The following is a 20,970-nucleotide window of genomic DNA, read 5'->3' as shown; positions in this document are numbered from 1 at the left end:
AATTTGTAATGAACTATGTTCAAAATCAATTTGACCCATACATACATATTGATATGGAAGTATGTGCTGTGCTTTGTACAACTGAATATAAATTTAGTCTCACTTTGCCAGACTGTATTATGAATATAACTCTTTATGCGTTCTAGTTGTTTCTCTATATGTAACCTTTTTGGTATGTATATTAACATTTTATTTTTATTAAATATTCCAAGGATAAGAAAATTCTGCTATTATATTCTGATAGCAAGATCAATTCAATTTTGAATTGAATCTATCTTAATGTTCTTTTCCACTATTTTTTCTAGAGGCATCCTGAGAAAGGGGAAAATATGATAGGAGCATCTACTGATGAGGCAGCAAATTGTTCATAGACTTTATAATTTCAACAGATTTTTCGATGAGCACTCCAGGTAATTCAATGCTATGGAATGTACATGTTCATGATTAATAGTAAAGTCATTTGAATTCTAAACACAAATTGTCCCAGATTGAGAGATGGCAAGTTCTGATGGAGGAAGCGAAAAGGAAATCGGCTACTCCCGTTGAAATATATACACTCACTATGGAAGACATGACCTTAATCTGCCACACAGGGAATTTTAAATGGGGTTACCTATATGGGTGACTCCATTTGAAATATGCACCCCCTGTGTGGGAGGTTAATGTCAAGTCTTCCATAGGGGGTGTATGGATTGCAACGGGAATAACCCGTGGGGAGAGAGGATGTGTAATGAGGAAAGGGAACAACTACATATTAGGTATATGGGGACTCCTAGACCCTTCTATATAACCCTGGTTTATTGGGTGCTTTCATCTTGATGGGGTTGATCACAAATATATGGATTTAGAAAACAAAACATTTATTTTGTGGGGAATAATAGGTATCATTTTTCATGCTATGGTGAAATTTATAATTTTCATCAAAACAATATTGCACAAAATGGATTGTGTTGTTCCTTCAAAATAATTAAAATGACTCCTAGATAAGAAATCAGAATCAGGATGATTTTTACAAAAATCAAATTGAATTATAATCAATAGCAGATATTATCAAATTCATTATAATTTCTGGGGAAAAATGCAATTATCCTTATTAAGTAACATCAATTTAGAATTTCCTAAGTAGAATACCAGTAAGCCATATTTCCTGTGTACATTTGAAGCACTTCTAATATATATTGTTGAACGTTGTTACAATAGCAGAGAGAAATCACAAGCTGAAAATAACACAACAGGCTAGTCAAGTTGAAATCCATACACTCCCTATGAAAAACAAAACCTTCTACACAGGGAATGTGAATTTCAAATGGAGTTACCTAAATGGGTGACTCCATTTGAAATATGTACCCCCTGTGTGGAAGATTAAGGTCATGTCTTCCATAGGGGGTGTATGGATTTCAACTGGAATAGTCCAATTCCAACCGATATTAGTAATCTATTAAAATCTGTGCATCTTTGTTGGGCAGGAAAAACCTGTGTTATTGGCCCCCGAACATGTTTAATGCAAAATGTCCCATGTACTCTCTTGGCAGGTTTGTTTTATACATGTTCAAGGGCCACCAGCACATAGGAGGTTTTTCATGCCCATCGACGCCATGTATCTTCTTCAATTCTTGCTGACCTTTACATATCGAGGGCTCAGTGCAACAAAGCCTCATATTCATTTATAGCTCCCCTGGGTAATTTTGTGTATAAAATGTATTTGCGCTTATGAGTAGCATTTCCCAAGGGAGCTATTATTTTATTGAGATAATCCTTTGTTGCACTGAGCCCTTGACATGATACAAATCAACATTTTCTCAAAAAAAAAACATACCAGTATCAGTTGGAACTTTGTAATACAAACTATGACTCAGTTTTTGATAAATTGTGTACATTCATATCAAAAGGATGCACTTATTGGCTGCTACAGCAGTGTCTCTTTTTACATAATTTGCTCCTTGCATCAAGTTATGGGTAGAGCCTTGAACTGGCAACATACATGAATGGGAATTGAATTAGTTATACAGTTATGTAACTTACAGTAGAGTTACATAATTCTTCCTTTCATGTCTGTTGCCAGTTTGAGGCTCTACCCAACATGGCGGAACAATGCAAGGGGTGAATAGCTAGGAATGAATACCAGACTCATCTCAAATGGACGCCACTTCAAATCATCCCCAAGTCCAAAGATTAAGGAATACAGAGTACATTCCTAAAAACCATGTGACTTCACTGATTTGGGGATGACTTGAAGTGACCCTTACTTGAGAAGAGTCTGGTATTTACTCCAACCTATTAATTTAATATGCAAAAAGAGACACATGTAGCAGCTGACAAGCTCATCTTTTTGATATGGATGTACACAATTGAACAGTTTTCTCTTACACACACAGTTGAGTCACATATACCACACACTTCAGTGCTTCAAATGTTCACTTCATCAAAACTCATAACGTAGGGTGGGGTGGGATTTGCAAAATGTAAATTTAGAATGCGCTTGATACAGCATTACCGGCTTTGAAGTTGAGTACACGCAGGCTATTGCAGAGAGCTGCATACAGATGGGTGCTGTTGAACTGAAGACTATAGATGGGGCTGTTGCAGTTATGGCCGACAAAGAAACTCTGTGAGAAAACAGAAATACATTCAGTAAAAAATCAATGTTTACATTCAAACTCTTTGATTTAGTAAATACATGTTGTACAGCAAAATTAAGGCTACTCATAGACTGGGTTAGTTGGTGATTTTGAGTATCAAAATGTATTTGTTTAAATTTCAAAATGTTTGTATTTCTACGATTCGAAGCGAAAAGTTCTGCGAAACCAAATTTGTCTTTATATATTTTAAAGCTTACTTTTTTGAGGAAACCTCATTTCCTTTAAAGTGAAAAGAAAATTGAGCATTGCTAAAGATATTTTGGTTTATTTCACAAAATACAGGTAACTGAAAACCAAAAAGTCTCTGAAGTTGCTATTTCAGTTATAACATGTGCAACATTTTGTTGGTTTCCTTTTGCAAAAAAACAGCATGAAATTAAACAGTTTTGGATCTAAAACAGGTCCCACTTTTGTTTGACATTGCCAAAAAAAGGTAAAACTTTCCCAAACTAGTGGCAAAATTATATGCACTATACTATGTTAAGTTTTGCGTCAATTGAGTATATTTTACAATTTACAAGTGCAAGATGGTTTGCAATTGAAAAACACAGTTATTTGTGGGTCCACTTGTTTTTGAAGGTTTGCAAAATTACACCCACTATACAACAACTTATTGATCGAAATATTAGAATTAAACTCTACACTGGTACCCACCTGCATTGTATGAGTCATACGCTTATCCCACAATCTGACCACACCCCACAAGGAGGAGCCACTAGCTATCAGGTGCTTCTTGTCAGTCTGCATGCAGTACATAGTGTAATCATCTGGTTCTTCCAATTTCATCACAGGTGCACTAAGTGAGCAAAGAAAAACAAACACCATAAGTACATTAGTATTAGTACTTGAGGCTAATGTTTCGACACAATGATATTTTCATTAGAAAGCATTCAGTAAAAGTGAAATATGATTTTGGACACAGTGCTATCTTCAGTAGATAGCAATCAGTAAATCATTACTGTACTTGAGACACAATGCCATTTTCAGTAGATAGATTCAGTAAAAAAATGTTTTAGACACAATGTTATCTTCAGTAGACAGCATTCAGTAAAATTTTATTTTAGACACAATTTTATTTTCAGTAAATAGCATTCAGTAAAATATTTTGGACACAGTGCTATCTTGAGTAGATAGCATTCAGTAAACAATTATTTTAGACACGATGCCAGCTTCAGAAGATAACATTCAGCGAAACATTATTTTAGACACTGTGCTATCTTCAGTAGATAGCATTCAGTAAAATAATTTGGACAAAGTGCTATCTGCAGTAGATAGCATTCAGCAAACAATTATTTTAGACACAATGGTATATTCAGACACAATGGTATCTTCAGATACAATGGTATCTTCAGTAGATAGCATTAGTATATATTTGAGCGAAAGTGTTGTATTTAGTAGATCGCAGTCAGTAAAAAAATTTACACACAATACTATCTTCAATAGATTGCATTCACTAAATCATTATTTTGGACACAATGCTATCTTCAGTAGCATTGCCATTCAGTAAAACATTTTAGACAATGATATCTTCAGTAGATAGCATTCAGTAAAACATTTTACAGTTTGTCCACTCTGAAGTACAAAGTGACAACGTGTGCGCGTATACAGCGCGTAAACAGTGCGCAGTTATGCCTCTCTGCTGCATATATGCGTGCCTTCAAAGTCGGCACAATGTGTGCGTCCGCGTCGCTATTTTGTACTTCAGAGTAGACTGACTGTAAACAATGCTATCTTCAGTAAAACATTTTGAATATATTGCTATCTTCAGTAGATAGCATTCAGTAAAACATTTTACAGTTTGTCCACTCTGAAGTACAAAGTGACAACGCATGCGTATACAGCGTAAACAGTGCGCGTTATGCCTCTCTGCTGCATATGCGTGCCTTCAAAGTCGGCACAATGTGTGCGTCCGCGTCGCTACCTTGTACTTCAGAGTAGACTGACTGTAAACAATGCTATCTTCAGTAAACATTTTGAATATATTGCTATCTTCAGTAGATAGCATTCAGTGAATGTGAAATATTATTTTGGGCACAGGGCAATCTTCAGTAGACAGCAATCACAGCATTCAGTAAAACATTATTTTGGATACATTGCTATCTTCAGTAGATACCATTCAGTAAAAGTGAAATGATTTGATCAAAGTACTATCTTCAGTATTAATAACATTCAGTCAAACATTTTATGCACAGTGCTATCTTCAGTAGATAGCATTCAGTAAAATATTATCTTAGACACAATGTTATCTTCAGTAGATTGATTTCAGTAATAAAATGAGATAATGCTATCTTCAATCTATAGATAACAATCAGCACAACATTCTTTAGACACAATGCTATCTTCAGTAGATAGCATTCAGTAAACCACAAAGGTGTATAATACTACACTGCCAGTGAAGCTGGCCTGCATTTCCCCTCCATAGTATAAATCATATCTATAAGCCATGTCTACAACTGACACCCAAGAAGAATCTTACAGTGTCCAATGGTTTCTATGGAGAAAATGTCATCAAAAGCCTTGGTAACAGATTATAACATATTCAGTCGACATTCCCTCGTACATGTGGTAAATATCTTTAAATAAATTTCATGGGCAAAATGCATAGTTTTGGGCGTAACTCGTCTAATATCCAGTACAATATCAACAACAAATCTACACTGTTTACATTCTGCATGAAATAGCAGGTCAAAGGTCACCTGTCAATTAATTAAGAATGATGCAATCCATCCATACTTACTGGACGCTAGCTCTGGTATCCCACAGACGTATGTAGGCATCGTAACCACAAGCAAGCAGGGTATATGGCGTCTCCCACTGAATATCCAAGATACCAGCTCCCTTCCTGTAGTTACGTCCCAACGTCTCAGTCAGCTCACCACTGTAAGAAAGAAAAAAATAAGCATGAATATGTTGAATTAATGTTTGCTTTTTTGTTTTATTTAAAATAAGTAGATTTTCACACACAAGAAACCACATTTGCTCGTCCAATACAGCAGCAGACATTCACTCATGAGAAACTAAAGTTTCTTGTCAAATGCCGTAGACTTTCACTCACAAGAAGCCCATGTTTCTTGTCCACTACAGTAGACGTTCACTCACCAAAATAAGTTTCTAGTCGAATACTTTCAGTCACAAGAAACCCAAGTTTCTAGTCCAATAGAATAGAATTTGGCCCACAAAAACCCAAATTTCTTGTCCAATGCAGTAGACTTGAACTCCTAAGAAATCTACATTTCTAAAATAATAACAATGTACAATACAATGGATTTTAACTCACAAGAAACTCAAGCTACTAATCTTACTACTAAATTTACCTTTGAATGTCCCATAGCTTGAGAGGTTGCAGATCATAGCAACTGGATGACCCACTAGCAAAGCATCTGAAATATGAATAAAAATAATTTCTCAGGAAATTTAACATGTGATTCTAAGATAAATTAAACATTCATTATTATATTGTTCTTTCTAAAATGTAAAGCTTTTTAGGTGGTACTACACACCCTGATAAATTTTGTGACAAATTGTGCATTTTTTTTATAAAATAACTACACACTGGTAACAAAAGTTATGTATATTATAGGGCAAGGAATCCAATTACTTCACTGAAATTTCAGTGATTCAAGACAAGTGGTTCATTATATATATATGTTAAGAAATGAGGTACATTCTAGGGGTACCTCTTTTCTTATCATAGATAATGAAATTCCAGTGTAGTAACTGGATTCCTTGCCCCTAAAATATACATAACTTTTGTTACCAGTGTGTTATTAGTTTTTGAGAAAAATGCAAAAATAGTCACATATTTATCAAGGTGTGTAGTACCACCTTAATTCCCTTGATGTTTCACAAAATGTATTTTGGAGTCTACGAGTAACCAATATTAGCTTGTATCTGATATTATTCTTCTGAAACAACTTGCTGAAGTTTGTTTGAAATTGAAGTGAGGGTCTACACCATGATCAAACATAAGACACAAACAACCATTTACAATCACAACAACATTTTATTTCAACAACTGATCAACTTCACGATTGCCAAGGGCTGACCTGGAGAGACCAGACCCTGTCCCCTACAGGCAATGACACCTTACACTGGCCACTTGTCTTGTTCCACATGTTGATGAATCCATTGCGTGCACCCGCTATCACTACATCGCGTGTCATGTCAACGCAGATGGCCTCGTCAGTACATCCCTGCAGATTTTGCAGCAGCTGTCCCGTATCTTTGTTCCAAACCAAGACGCTACAATCCCTTCCTCCAGCAACCACTTGATCTCCATGAATGACAAAGCGACACACATCATCTTGATGACCAAATAGATTGACCTTTGACCTCTTAGCTAAGTCTCCGTTGGTAGACAAGATTTGGTAACGCTTGATCATCTCCCCTTGACTGATGTACAAGTTGGTATCATCTAGTTGCAGCCATGGCAACAGACTATGTGCGAGAGAAAACACAGCACAAAATAATTAAAATACTTAATATTGATGCCCTTTGGTCTTCATCAGTTTTGTTAAAAGTTAATATTTATAATTCTACCTAATTAATGCCTATACCCTTAAAAGTGTGCTCTAATGGGTGTTCATTAAAATTAAAGAAAATTATATTAGTGGGGATTTCCCATCCAAAACAATGGCATACATGTAACACTCGAAAATAGAATTGTACAGCAACATTTGGTGCAAATCAAAATACAATAGGGCCTATTTTGTGATTTAGACCCGGGGGTCAAATTCGAGTTTAATTCAAACTAAAATTCAGGGCCCTGAAACTGTGTGTAAAATGAGGTTCCATACTAAAATGTCTTAACTTTTAAAACCCAAGTTCAAGACATCTTGGAAACCATTAAAATAAAAAAATGGACCTGGACTAGCCATATCAGCCGCAGACATGACAATCGTTGGAGCTCAACACTCACACACTGGACACCTAATGGGAGGAAATGAAACAGAGGATGTAAACGGAAGCGATAGAGGGACAAGATGCAACATTATTGGGGATAAGTGAACTGGTACCATTACCAAAACAGAGAGACATAGAGACAGCAGGCTGAGGCTTTCATCCTGCAGTGAATTGACAATGGCTGTAGAAGTAAAAAAGTTACTTACTGAGTTGAGAACGTCTTCAAATTGACATCCTGACACTGTCCATGAACCCAATTGAGAGAGACACGACAACGCTCCTTCAGAGGAACACCAAAATACCTGGATAAAGATATGAACAGAAATAATTTTCGTCAAAATTATCAATCAACAGTCAAGGTCATTTGAACAAAACAGCACATTATGAAGGTCAATGAATATTGATTCCTAACTTATTTTCTGTATCATGTGGACTTTGATCACCAAATTAATACAGAAAGGCCATTAAAAGCAAGTAACATTAAAAACTAAAACCTTAATAAGGGGGTACTACACCCCTGCCCAATTTTGTGCCTATTTTTGCATTTTTCTCAAAAATTATAGACCATTGGTGACAAGTAAGATATGTACATGTATATTATAGGGGCAAGGACTACAACTGAGCCACTGGAAATTTTATTTCAGCACAGACAACAGTTGTGGAGTTACATTCAAAAATGAGGAAAACCAATATTTGATCAATAAATCAATAACTACTTGCCTTGAGTTGCTGAATTTTCAGTGCAGTAGTTGTAGTCCTTGCCCCTATAATATGCATATCTTACTTGTCACCAATGCGCTATAATTTTTGAGAAAAACGCAAAAATAAGCAAAAAATTGGCTAGGGGTGTAGTACAAGTCAGTGAAGTGAACTTGCAAGTCTAATAGTAATCTTTATCAAGATAAATGCAAGAATCTTCTTTCAAACACTTTGGACTCTTTGAAACTACATACTACATTGTACATGTACACTAGGGTGCATCTATAGCCCCCCTATTTTTAAAATGTTAACCCTGATTTTTGTCCATAGCATAAATGTGTTCCACTATCAAAATAAATACCTCACACAAAATTTCGTCGAAATCGGACCTCGTCCTATGGGGCCACCGGCGATCAGAACATTTATGATAAGCTATACCACAATTTCATAAGGCAGCTATTTTGATTCAAATACTTTGTGTGCGTTATTATAGCTGCTGTATTCTCAATACTGCTAAGTGCATCAATTTAAAGATATTTTAGACCATTTCCAAAGCATTTGCATATTTTTTTGTAAATGACAGCTATGTTTGCAGTCTTGACTGCTGTATCAAGTAATAGCTGCCTTACGTAAAAGAGTTTTACAATCCTAAAATGCTATTTTCAGCACTCGCTATTACATTCATTTAGAAGTTCAGTGCTTCTTGAGGAGTCAGGTTTTAATCATCAGTGTTAGATTTGCGCTTTCCAAGATTTGGTTCATTCTTGTGGCTTAGTTCAAGAACTTGTAGTGTATTTTGGTAGTGCTTTTCCGTTCTTGCTGCATCCAAGAAGTCCGCGCTAAGCTGTGCACTGCGTTCTGCACAGTGCACAGTCGTTGATAACATATTGATGGCTTCAATGTTGGCAAAGGATTCTTGATATGCTGAAGAATTTGACCATGTATCAACATCTTCAGTGAGAAAGACTGTTTATTTGCAGGATGTGGATAGTGAACCATGAGTCTTCATTGACCAAGTCTCCAAGAGATGTTGCAGTGGTGATGTTGGTTGGAAACTCGGGCTTTCCAAAGGATACTCCAATCCGCTTCTTAGGTGCTAAGATGTCTACTGCAGGTTTAACTGCAAGGAGTTTATCAGCGAGTATACATCGCTCATCTGTGGGCACTATATCACTGAGTGCAAGGGGCACCATCTCTCAAGTAGGCCTACCATACTGACATTCTGTCAAGTACCATAGGTGACGCTTCAAAGCTTTATTGCACTTGAAGAAATGACTGGATTCACAGCCTCATACCCCGGGCCTCATACATGAGCAACTTGTGAAACAGATTGAGGTCATGCCATGGGGCATCAGCAGCTGAAGTGCAGGTCAACCACCACGAACTGTAGATCAGTAGAGTGGCGAAGATAACAAATTCTCTCACTTTTGGCACTTGATGGGCGGCCTTGTGGCAGCTGTGAAATCTGGGCTTCAAGCAAACAGATCTTTACTGAGTAAAGTAGCTTTGCCATCCACCTGGCTTTGTGGAGAGCTCCAGGTTGCTTGAATTTAGCTGACAATTACTACATCATCGCTTCCTAAGGTGTGGAATCCTTGATCAAGATCTTATTGGAAGGACTGATAAAAAGAAGACCAATGATTTACACAACATGCAGTATTACTTTGCTCTGATTGTTAGGGCCTATTTATATGTTTATTGTTGACCTTTGACCTTGTTTGGTTGACCTTTGACCTTTGTTGACATTGAACTCTGTTGGCCTTTGACCCTCATCTGAATATCCAAGAAACAAATCCCACAGCAGAGTATTAAAGTTAAGTTTGATATGGCCCTCTTCTTTCCATTAACACATTACATGCATTTACTTGCATTATATAGGATATTAGTGTGTATTTAGAGTGCAAAGTTCACTTTACTACACGTTTCAATGGACAAGCCCATTTTCGGACTTCAAGCCTGTGGTGGCCCCATAAGACAAACTCCGAATTCAATAAAATTTGGTAGGGATTAGTTTTGGGACAAGTGGAACATGTTAAGGCTATGGACAAAAATAATGCAAACTATGGGGGCTATAGATGCACCCTAATAGTCCCAAACAAAAATGTTTGGTAGACTCATAACCGGTGCGATCTTACCTTTCCGATGTTGATTAAGATACTTCTTGCATCGATCCCGAGATGCGGAAAAAACCAATAGTCATTTTGTCCCACATAAATGAATAAATAACAAAAACCCCCCCGATCCCCCGAGTGCACTCACCCATTCGGTGACGTCACACACGATAATCACCCCTTATCCGACTTGGGCAGCCCCTACTCGCCAAACTTGTAGGGGCGGCGGTCGGGATAATCAACATCGGAAAGGTAAGATCGCACCGGTTATGAGTCTACCAAACATTTTTGTTTGGGACTAGACTCAGTACACCGGTCGATGTTACCGTTTCCGATGTTGATCAAGATCCTTCTGGCATCACCATCTGAAAGATCGATCTAGCAAGTAACCGACGGATGGAGGTACAAGATTGGCCAGCATCTGATAAGGATCGGGAGAGTGGGTAGCATGGTAATCGCGAGGTCAAACTATTTCCCCCCTCACGGCCGGAAAAAAGAAAGACTACGTGAACAGACAAAAACCCTGAACTGAAAGTTCAGTGGTTAAGAAATAGAAACACTGGTTCTTACCATGTTGGAATTCTGATTGTCCGCGAAAACACCTGATACCCAACCACCATATTATCTCCGCAGAATAGCCCTGGAGAACTTATCGCCTGGTCGTTGGTTTACGTTTTTGTAGTAAACCGTGGAAAAGACGACGGTTCTTCCAAGACACAGCCTGACAAATCTCTTCTATGGGGACCCCCTATGGTAGGCCCACGAAGATGAGATAGATCTGGTTGAGTGGGCCTTGGGGCGGCGTCTTTGCCGCCCCAGAGTCCACCAACACCTGGACCAGCCACCGTGCCAGAGTCTGTTTAGCGGCTGGACCGTGCGGTTCTGCGTGAGTGATAAATAAGCGGTCATGAGCCCCTCTTAAGGTTTGTGTTCGCCAAGGTAGTGCTGTAGCGCCTCACCGGGCACCACAACCTGTCTTCGGCTATTGATCGAACCCTGCCCAATACTGGGGAGGAAGAGGGCGAGAGTGTCGGAATGTACTTCGCTCATTTTTGCAAGGAAATCCGGGCGAAGAAACAGCGTCGCCCGTTGTTAGTAATCGGGAGGCTGACTTCGAGACTGCGTGCAACTCTGAGCAGCGCCGGCCCCGAAGCCAACGCCAGAAGAAAGGCCGCCTTAAGAGTGACGTATTTAAGGGTCGCTTTTGACAGGGGCTCAAAAGGGGGACCCTTAATATACTCCAAGACTGTGTTGAGGTCCCATGGAGGACCACCTTCCTTTCGGCGGGCGCCGTTGAACATACCGTCGAGAAGAAGACTTAGGGACCCATCTGAATTGATAGTCGACCCGTCTTGAATCCTCGATGAATCGAGAGAATGGCTGACTTATAGTTGGCTATCGTTGCCTGCTGAAGTCCTGACCTGAACTTTTCTGTCAGAAAATCTGCCACTAGAGGCACAGAGGCTCTAGTGGGAGATGTATTTCTCTCATCGCACCATGCGTAGTAGGGAGCCAAGCGCTGACTATACGTGCGGAGGGTAGACTCGTCTACCCCGGCGATGAGAGAAGCAGCTTCTGATGAAAAGCCTCCCTCCGCCGCACGCTCCCTGATACGGGCCATGCAGCTAACTGCAGGTGCTCTAGTGGTAGACTTGGTACCTCTCCTCCGGGCATCCGGAGTAGATTTGGTAACTCGGGGAGTACTCGCGGCTGTGCCGCTAGTAGATCCACCATCGGGCGAAACCACAGGTGGTTCGGCCAGAACGGTGCTATCAGCATGACGTTGCAATCCTCCCTCCCGATCTTGGTCACCACCCTTGCGAGTAGCGAGATCGGGGAAAAGCGTAAGCAGTCATTCCTCTCCAGTCTACGGACAGAGCGTCCACGGCGAATGCCTGTGGGTCTGCGACCCTCGAGCAGTACACCGGCAGCTGATGATTGCGATGAGATGCGAACAAATCTATCGAGGGGTGGTACAGCACCTCGAAGATCGTCTGGGCGACCTGCGGAGCAAGGGACCATTCTGTAGGTCCCGACACCTTTCCTCGTGACAGATCGTCCGCGAGGATGTTGGTGACTCCGCTATGTGCATCGCTCTCAACGTAATCTGCCTGGCCTTGCACCACCCTATCAGGCGTGAGTGCGTGCAGGCACAACCGTGGTGACCTTGTGCCCCCTTGTCTGTTGAGGTAGGCTACCACGGTTGTGTTGTCCGTTTGACAACGATATGAGATCCACGATCACCTTCTCGAAATGCTGGAGAGTTCTCTCCACTGCCCAAAGTTCGAGAAGGTTGATATGGAACTCCGTCTCCGTGGCCGACCATAGGCCGAGACTGAGTCCCGTGGATGTGGCCCCCCAGCCCAGTTTTGACGCGTCGGTCGTCACTACGTGACGCACCGCTGGTGCAGGGAACCTGACACCTTGAGTCAAATTGGGCTGATGGGTCCACCACCAGAGTTCCTCTCGCGCGATCTCCGACATCGGAACCGCGAGGATATTGGGTGACGACTGGGCCTGTAAAAGGCTAGAAGGTGTAGTTGTATAGGCCTCATGTGAAAGCGGCAGTGCGTGCACGAGGTCTACCATACTGGCCATAAGGCCCAAAACCTTCATCCATGCCACAGCGGGTGCTCCCTCTGACTCGGCCAAGAGTCGGGCACACCTCGCCATGTTCGTCACCCTCTCGGGTGAGGGCGCCCGCGATCCCTCCTTGAGGTTGATCTGGGCCCCTAAGAATAGTGGTGTCTCGTCGGGACCAAATTGGATTTCTTGGCGTTGATCAGAAATCCCAGGTCCCGCACCGTCACGGACTACTAACTCCATGAGACACTGTGTCTCCAGTGGGGTGCGTCCGTAAATGAACCAATCGTCCAGGTAGCAACACATGTTGACTCCCCTGCGCTTCAGGTACGCTGCCACCGCCCTGACCAGGAGTGTAAACACTCTGGGGGAGGTGGACAAGCCGAATGGCAGGCATCGAAACTGGTAAGTTTGACCCTGTACCTTGAAGCGTAGAAACCTCTGATCTTGAGGTGCGATCGGAACATGCAGATATGTCGTCCGAGAGATCTAGCGATGCCGCCCACATACCCTTGATGGGGCAGGCTAGCACCGGCGAGTCTCCATTCTGAACCTCTTGGGCCTGATGAACTTGTTCAACGGCTTGAGGTTCAGAATGAACCCTCAATCGCCGGTCTTCTTTGGAGCCAGAAAAACGTGCTCCAAAACCCTTGGTGAAAGGGGGGTAGACCGGGACAATCGCTTGCTTCGTGAGAAGCTGAGTGACCTCTGACAGTAGTGCCCGACGCTGGGGGCCGTCTGGCGGCACTACCGTGGACCTCTGAATCGTGCAGGCGCACGAGGGGAGGCTGGTAAATTCCAGCCTGTAACCCCCACTGACCACTGACAATACCCAGGCGCCGGTGAGATGGCATGCCATCTCTGGGCGTAATGCATCAGCGGCCGCCCACAGGGGAATCCCCTGTGGGAAGTCCCAGGCCTGCCGGCATGGACTGTCGACCGCCGTGCCCTCAGGACCGATCTGGTTTGCCACCCTTAGAAGAACGGCTCTTCTTAGGGGGCTTGCCATCTGGTCCAGCACTACTCTTGCGCTTCCCAGTTTTTTGGGAGGTGCTGGAGTAGCCTCGGGCTCGGGTGTAGTCTGTGGTGCGCGTCCTGCTGAAGCCGGAGCTGGCGCTGAAGAACGCTTAGAAGACTTCTTCTTCTTGTGCTTCTTCTTACGCCTTACTGCCCTTCCCTTGGTCAGGGCAGCCTCCGACTTCTTCAGAGTGCTCTCATTGGTGGCCTTCTTTGCCCGGTCCTCAACCGTGGCGCAAAAGGCCTGTCCAAAGAGTAGCCCCTGTCCCACCGAGTCTGACTTCTTCATTGCATCAGCAAAGTCGGAGCCGTAAGTTGACTGGAGGGACAGACAGGCATTCTCCGGCGGCGAGATGACATCCTATGGGCTAGGCCCATAGAACTCTCGTTGAGGTTAGCTGTTAGCACCGCTAACAGATTAACCTCGCGGAAGAGTTCGGCGTTGCCCGTGGTCGTTCGCTACCTTCCTACCGAGGTGCTCGGCAAGCGTGGTAGCGACGCTTAGAGACTCTGATAAGCGGCGTGCTCGCTTATCGATGAGCTTTAGCTCCGCCGCCGACTGGGGGGAGAACGACCCGTGCGCCTTGGCCGCTAGCGGCAGGCGCTTGGCAACGCGTCTGGATCCATGTCAGGGACCCTGAGGTAGGTTTCAGTAGTCCTCCTGCGAAACACGCAGTGGAAGCGCAAAGCACGCGGCGTCAAGCTCCAGCGAGCCTGACAGCCCTCGAAACCTACCCTTGAGGTCCGCCGGGGAATGCAAGTGCAGGCGACCCTTGTGTGGGCGCGCTAGCTGGGCATCCTACTGAAAAGATGCCCTGGTCCTCCTGAACGGACTCCTCCTGAGAGAAAGCCAGGCCCAAACCTTGGGCCACACGGCTCATCACCTCAGCGGTGTCCGCAGGCAGACCATTGCTAGCGAGTTCCTCACGGGGAAGCGGGGAAGGATACCTGAAGCTAGCTGCACAGTCTCAACAGACTGTGAGTCGCTACTGGTTTCATCTTCCGACTCCTTTCCCTCGCCTTCAGACTCTGACTCACTCTCTGATGAGGAAGAGATCTGACGACGGGCATCTGCAGGTGGACAGGGAGGGGTCGCCACCGTGTGGCTAGCCAACTGAACACCAGCAGAAGAGGGAGTACTCCCGCTAGACCCCGAGATGCTAGCTATAGCACCCGGGATCCGCGCTCTCGCTGCTGTCGCCCTAGCCATAGCAGTGTGCGGCCTACCCTGAGCTGTATCAGGGTTAGCCACTCGCCGCCGGGTTGGGTAACAACTGGTGGTACTGCTTGCCCAACGCTAGGCGGCACTTGCCACGGTGGAAGACCGTGGAAGAAACCACCCTGCGGCGGATACCACGGGGCATACCCTGTTGGTAGCTGACCCTGAAAGGATCCGCCACCAGGGAAACCCCATGGAGCAGCAGTACCAGTACCGCCTCCCCTGTTGCCACAGAGACTGTGGTAACCAGGACGATACTGCGGTACCTGCGTGGTTGTAGCGTAGGTGCCCGGTAGGGCTCCCGGCTGCGTACCACTGTACCCATGCCTCACAGCGTTCCCGCTAGAGGATCAAGCCGTGTGTATGGGTACCCGCTATACTGGCTGTCCCTTGGCTAAAAGGAGCTTGCCTAGTATCACGGGTAGCTGAGCGTGTATACCCTCGATCAGTCACCTCGCTACCTGAATAGGCAGTATCAATCAATGGAGCCATGCTCCGCTGAATAGATAGTGATCGATCATAAGAGGTAATTGACCCATTGACTGTAATGGATCACCCACGCTCTGCTGGCTCTCGAGGACATAAGTGGGTTGTTGATCAGCCAGGCTGTTCAAACTACCTACCCTAACCTCTTGAGCCTCGCCCAAGGTCGCTGTGTGTGGCGGACCACTCACGGCAGCTATGGGCGTGCATAGTGGCTACCACTGAAGTCAAGCCGTAGCTTCGTCTCGGTAGCTGCCACTGTTTGCACTTGGGTCGCTGTCCCGTGAGAGACTGCGAGCCCAACCCCGGGTATAGCCGCTAGCCAGTCCCGGAGGACAGCCGGCAGCCATTCCAAGGCCCAGGGAATCACTTTCGGCGGTCCCACCATGGAACGCTGCCGTGTGACAACCCCAGTTGGTTCTGCTAAGACTACACCTGAAGCGTTAGCCCCGGGATCGTCTCTGCTAAACCCATGCACGTTTTCATTCGACCCTTGCGGGGAGCGAAAGGCGTGCTGCGTGCCGTGGATCAACCCAGGCAAGCCCGGGGTTCCACTGGCACGCTGCGTGCTACAGACCGGCCGAGGCAAGTCCGCTGCACGCTGTATGTTAGGATTCAACCCAGGCAAGCCCGGGATACCCTTGGCATACTGTCCGTCGCCGGCTACTTCATGGGTGCTAGACCGCTCGTTAAGCCAGCAATAGACGGGTGTCCACCTGCAAGAACCTCGCTAGAGATCTCACTGGTAGACTGGTCCGCGCCTGTTAGGGCAAGTACCGCCCTGCTGCCTGCTACTAGCTTAGACGTAAAGTCAGTGCTTTCGCTGGCTGCTAGGCCATCGGGCTCGCTAGCAGTCCCCGGAGGGTCCGCATGCTTGCCCGGGACCGGAGCCCCAGAGGTTACCTTAGCGTGGCCCTTGCCGGCCTCGCTAGTACCTACCATATCAATCTTACCTGTAGGCTTCTGTTTCTTAGTCTTCGTCTTCTGTCTGTGTCGAAGACCCATACGAGCGCTACTTTCTAACTTCTCTAAGCGGATGTCCGATAAGCCTAAGCAAAAGGAAGCACACTTATTTGATTTAGAGCAATCCCTGTGGGAGTAGCAGAGTGGATGCGGGTCCCACTCTGGTACAAGGAAGAAGGGCATGATTGACAAGGCCTAGACATTGTAGTAATCGGGGCGTACAGCACTACCCCCGAACACAAGCTCAAGCCCAATAAACAGACCCATTACGCACAGTGGCTGGCGCTGATGTAGTGGTATGATATAAAAATATATATACAAAGGGATGAAAAACTGAAAACCTTTTGGGGAAGATTTGTCAGGCTGGTCCTTGAAACCCACCGAACTCTTAGCAGTAACTCGGCGTCATCAGACGCCAGCATACTGAAAGATATAACGATAGAGCACACCATAAACATAGCGATAATCACTCACCATACATGTATACACAGTACTGTACAAACATCTATTGTAACTTACTAGTCTGTTATAGTTGTTTTACGTGAGAACAAAAATAAAATGGCGTCCTAAGGGCGGCCATTTTGAAAACGTGTGTCCCGCATATGAACGGAAACACACATACAAGCTAAGTTTTTGGATCGTTTTTGTCACATAAATAGCCGAAAAATGTCGTCAAAACTATCTCCCTAGCGACTATACTGGTTGGTTTTTACCTCAGTGTAACAAACAAACTGTATATCTCTCGGCCCTTTGGTTAGTAATGATACTTAGCGTTGGTAAAGAAAAATCCACACGTCTATCTCATCTAGAAACCAAGGAGGATAAGGGTGATTATCGTGTGTGACGTCACCGAATGGGTGAGTCCACTGGGGATCGGGGTTTTTGTTATTTATTCATTTATGTGGGACAAAATGACTATTGGTTTTTCCGCATCTCGGGATCGATGCAAGAAGTATCTTAATCAACATCGGAAACGGTAAGATCGACCGGTGTACTGAGTCTGTACACCATGCTTAAAAATGCCCAATTTGTAATTGGTACAAACTAGTACCTTATGGTTACCTCTGTGTGAAATTGTATAATAATCGACAAGATTCTCTTTTACCGATCAGGTAATAAAACGATACATCCTAAAATAATTTGAGGATTTGAACCTGCCACTTACCATTCACGGCTTCCCAGAGTTACTCTGGCCCGTGGTTCATCATGAATGTTGATCAAACGTTTACTGATTCTGCGCCACACTGCATCATGACCGCTAAGTTGTCGTAGCAACCAACACACTTGGGAAATACGGCCCAAATCAACAATGGTAAGATAGGAGAAGATCTCGTACAGAAGCTCATCGGGTAAATCCAACAGACTTAACCCTGACATTTTGACGGTGTATGTGTGTGTTTGTTTGTATTAAATGTACACTATTTCAAACCCTTCAACCATCTACCTTTGTTTGCCACAATTATTACTATAAATTCAAATGAATATAACTCGACCAAATATAATAAAAAGATAAATATATAATTTTTGAAGCTGCCAAATGTAAAATGGTGCAAAATAGCACTAAAAATATCAAACTCTATGATGGGTATCATTCATATAAACTCTCAACTATTTACATATTTACAAACCAACACCAAAAATTAGCACTGCACATATCACAAACTTAGTCCTTCCCTTACGATTAAGGATAGACTAAAGTTGTGCAAATGCAAGTGCAAGCTTTTTTTCACCACAAATGAAATAAAAATAATAATTACAACTGCTTGGGTTTTGTTGGATCTCTATTTCTAATACAAAATGCAAAGCTTGTGGGCTGGGAATTGCTGTGATTGCTTGCAAATGCAATGAGGCCTCAAAGGCAGAGCTCGGCTTGAACCTGCCCGTCTTAGGCGACGCAACCCACTACTTTCTTTTCTCATCGTTTTGCCATGATGATTTTTTATTTTTGCAGACCTGTACTTGCAGTAAGGTCTGTTTTTTACACCGAATACAGCTAAAATATTGCTGTAATATGGTGTAGTATTTGGCCTGGGTAAAGTAGAGTGGCCTGGAAGAGCTTGAAAATTGCTTATTATTGAGCTGAAATGCTCGTTACTTTTTTAAGATTCTGAATTTGTTTTGTGTTCTTTCATGACATGAATAAAATTATCGGTTATTGTTAAATACCGTATTGAAGAGGTTTTTTGTAAAATGTCAATATGCGTTGAGTTTCTGACAGCAAAAATTAAATGTTCTTAACAATTTAATAAGGTTGAAAGTTCCAGTTGTTGCAACAATGACTGGTGGTGAAATCTTCATTCAAATATTACAGCAAATGATGCAAGATCGACAAGTCTGCGAGTGTGAGATGACGTTAATATAATAGAGCGTTTGGCAATGTCAGATTCCGATGTTTGCAGAATGTCCTTAATCAATCCTTTTGAATACCTATGCAACTACAGTTTGCCAAGTGTGTTTTCAATCATAAGTTGTTGTTTTTTGCTACGTTACGGTAGTAGTCCAGTCTGTCAGCGGCCAAGCCACGACTTTGACGGGCCTCCTCCTGGAGCCTCCCTGATCTCTCAACACAACGATGGCTTGTAAGTCAAATTTTACACAAAGTAGATGATAATTTGCAGAAGAATTGAGTTTAGATGAGTGTTGAGTTAATCTAGGAGATATCTTTATCACCATGAAGTCATTTGAAAAGTAAAAAGAGGTAGAAATAGATGAAATTTGTTGATGTTTTCCACTCCGTCGCGTTGCTCGCTTGTTATTGATCAATCGTCTGTTTACAATTATGTTTTAGTGATGAGCAAATCGATAGGTGGATGACGGGAGGCCTACCTAGGGCTAAAACTTTTAACAGTTGGCTTTTTGTCCATTGAAAAACGTTCAAGTTTATATGGAAATATAAACATATATTTTGAAAATTATGGTATGAGCCCTTCTGTAAAAATATAAATAAATTATACAAGACCCTCCCAGAAAACACAAAAATGTTTTTAAAACGTTTAAGCATGTTATATGCCTATTTTGGGTTTGGTTTAGATAAAAACCTTTTAACAACATTAAATGTCGGGTTATATAAAGGTCATGGAAACGTTTTGTATGAAAACACACTACAATAATATTTTTTTAATGTTTTCAAAATGTGATTGTAAAATTATGTTTGCAAGTTTTGCCAAATATTTTGTCAACACTTAAATTACCCTTTGTTAGAATATTTCCAGTAGGTTAAACAAATCAGTGTATATATAATATAGGCCCTAAATGTTATAAAAACGTTTTATATACCCTTTACATCATAATTATATAAAACGTTTTCATAATATGACATTTAAAAACTGAACGTTATAATTCACTGCACCCACAATAAAGCTCCGTAACTTCAGGCCTTTTGTTTTGAGGAGAGCTGCTGAGCTGTCACTCTGCATTTGGTGTGAGCTATTGCATCAGGGAGCTGTTTTCACCCAGGGCGAGTAGCAGCCAGGGAGAGCTTGGGAGGGCAAGGGAACTCATGCGAAGTTGTTTTGAGGAGAGCTGTCATTCCGGGCTGTCACTCTCCTACACGGCTATCAATGCTTCAGTGAGCTATATTGCATCAGGGAGTTTACCCAATAGTTTCGTACATGCAGTTACTGTCCGTTTTCCTATACACAATACACAGTGCTCTCACCATTGACGCGTGACCTCTACAAATGATGTAGGCCTATGTTGGAAGAATGGACACTTGCCTAGTTAACATCACTGTGTGAAAAATAACCAGCCAATATTTAATTTATTCTCCAAAACTTCTAGCAAATTATGTTTCTCTAACATGACCTAAAATTACAGCTTGGTTAGATGTTCAGAAATGGTCGCACTTTCACGGTAAAATAGCTAGCCAACTCCCCGTGTTAATTGAATGGAGATTTGACCGAAAATATTGAGCTATATTGGTAATGGACCGCTCCGTTCAGAAGGATGCCACAAAAAACGGTACAAGCTACATTTAAACTATTCTAAATAGGTTCTAGAAAATATAGTTTTGTAACATGTCCTAAATTTTTAGCTAATTTAGATGTTTGGAGAGGGTCGCACTTTTGTGTTTTAGGAAGGATTATGTAAACGACAGATAACACCAAAAATATGAAGAAATTATTTCCAAACCGTGTTAAGTCAACAATCATTATGTTGCTCATTTTGAAGAATGCTGGTTAACAAAAAGCAGGTCTTTGTCTCATTTCGTGAACAAAGGTACACATACCATTGTTTCGTTTCGTTTCCTTTATAATCGGTTACCCAACTGAAGCTATAATACCAGCTTTATTGCGATGTCGCACATTGAAAACAGACACTTGTGCACAACCAGAGAAGATCTGATTTAATAGTT

The 20,970-nt window shown here is 42.7% G+C and overlaps 1 protein-coding gene across 1 annotated transcript; it reads right to left on the bottom strand.

Moving 5' to 3' along the window:
- Positions 1-232: 232 nt before the first annotated feature.
- LOC140155115 (F-box/WD repeat-containing protein 4-like) lies at positions 233-19,379 on the bottom strand. Its single transcript, XM_072177857.1, has 7 exons — positions 17,782-19,379; positions 7,748-7,843; positions 6,669-7,076; positions 5,954-6,019; positions 5,377-5,517; positions 3,294-3,435; positions 233-2,606 (listed from the first exon to the last, which is right to left on the bottom strand). Exons 1-7 carry the CDS (start codon positions 17,991-17,993, stop codon positions 2,469-2,471), a joined length of 1,203 nt encoding a protein of 400 aa, XP_072033958.1. The 5' UTR covers positions 17,994-19,379; the 3' UTR covers positions 233-2,468.
- Between the last annotated feature and the right edge of the window lie 1,591 nt (positions 19,380-20,970).

This window comes from Amphiura filiformis, chromosome 1 (genome assembly GCF_039555335.1).
Source record: "Amphiura filiformis chromosome 1, Afil_fr2py, whole genome shotgun sequence".
Lineage (NCBI taxonomy): Eukaryota > Metazoa > Echinodermata > Ophiuroidea > Amphilepidida > Amphiuridae > Amphiura > Amphiura filiformis.
Note: the sequence above shows the minus strand (reverse complement) of the source record. Positions and strands in the feature narration are given on the sequence as shown.

Bases quoted from the DNA above. Each gene is read 5' to 3' on its own strand.
- LOC140155115 (XM_072177857.1), bottom strand. From the start codon at position 17,993: ATGTCAGGGTTAAGTCTGTTGGATTTACCCGATGAGCTTCTGTACGAG. The intron at 7,077-7,747 runs GTAAGTAACTTT...TCTCGCACATAG, and splicing joins TTGAAGACGTTCTCAACTCA to TCTGTTGCCATGGCTGCAAC. The intron at 3,436-5,376 runs GTAAGTATGGAT...TTGCTCACTTAG, and splicing joins GATACCAGAGCTAGCGTCCA to TGCACCTGTGATGAAATTGG.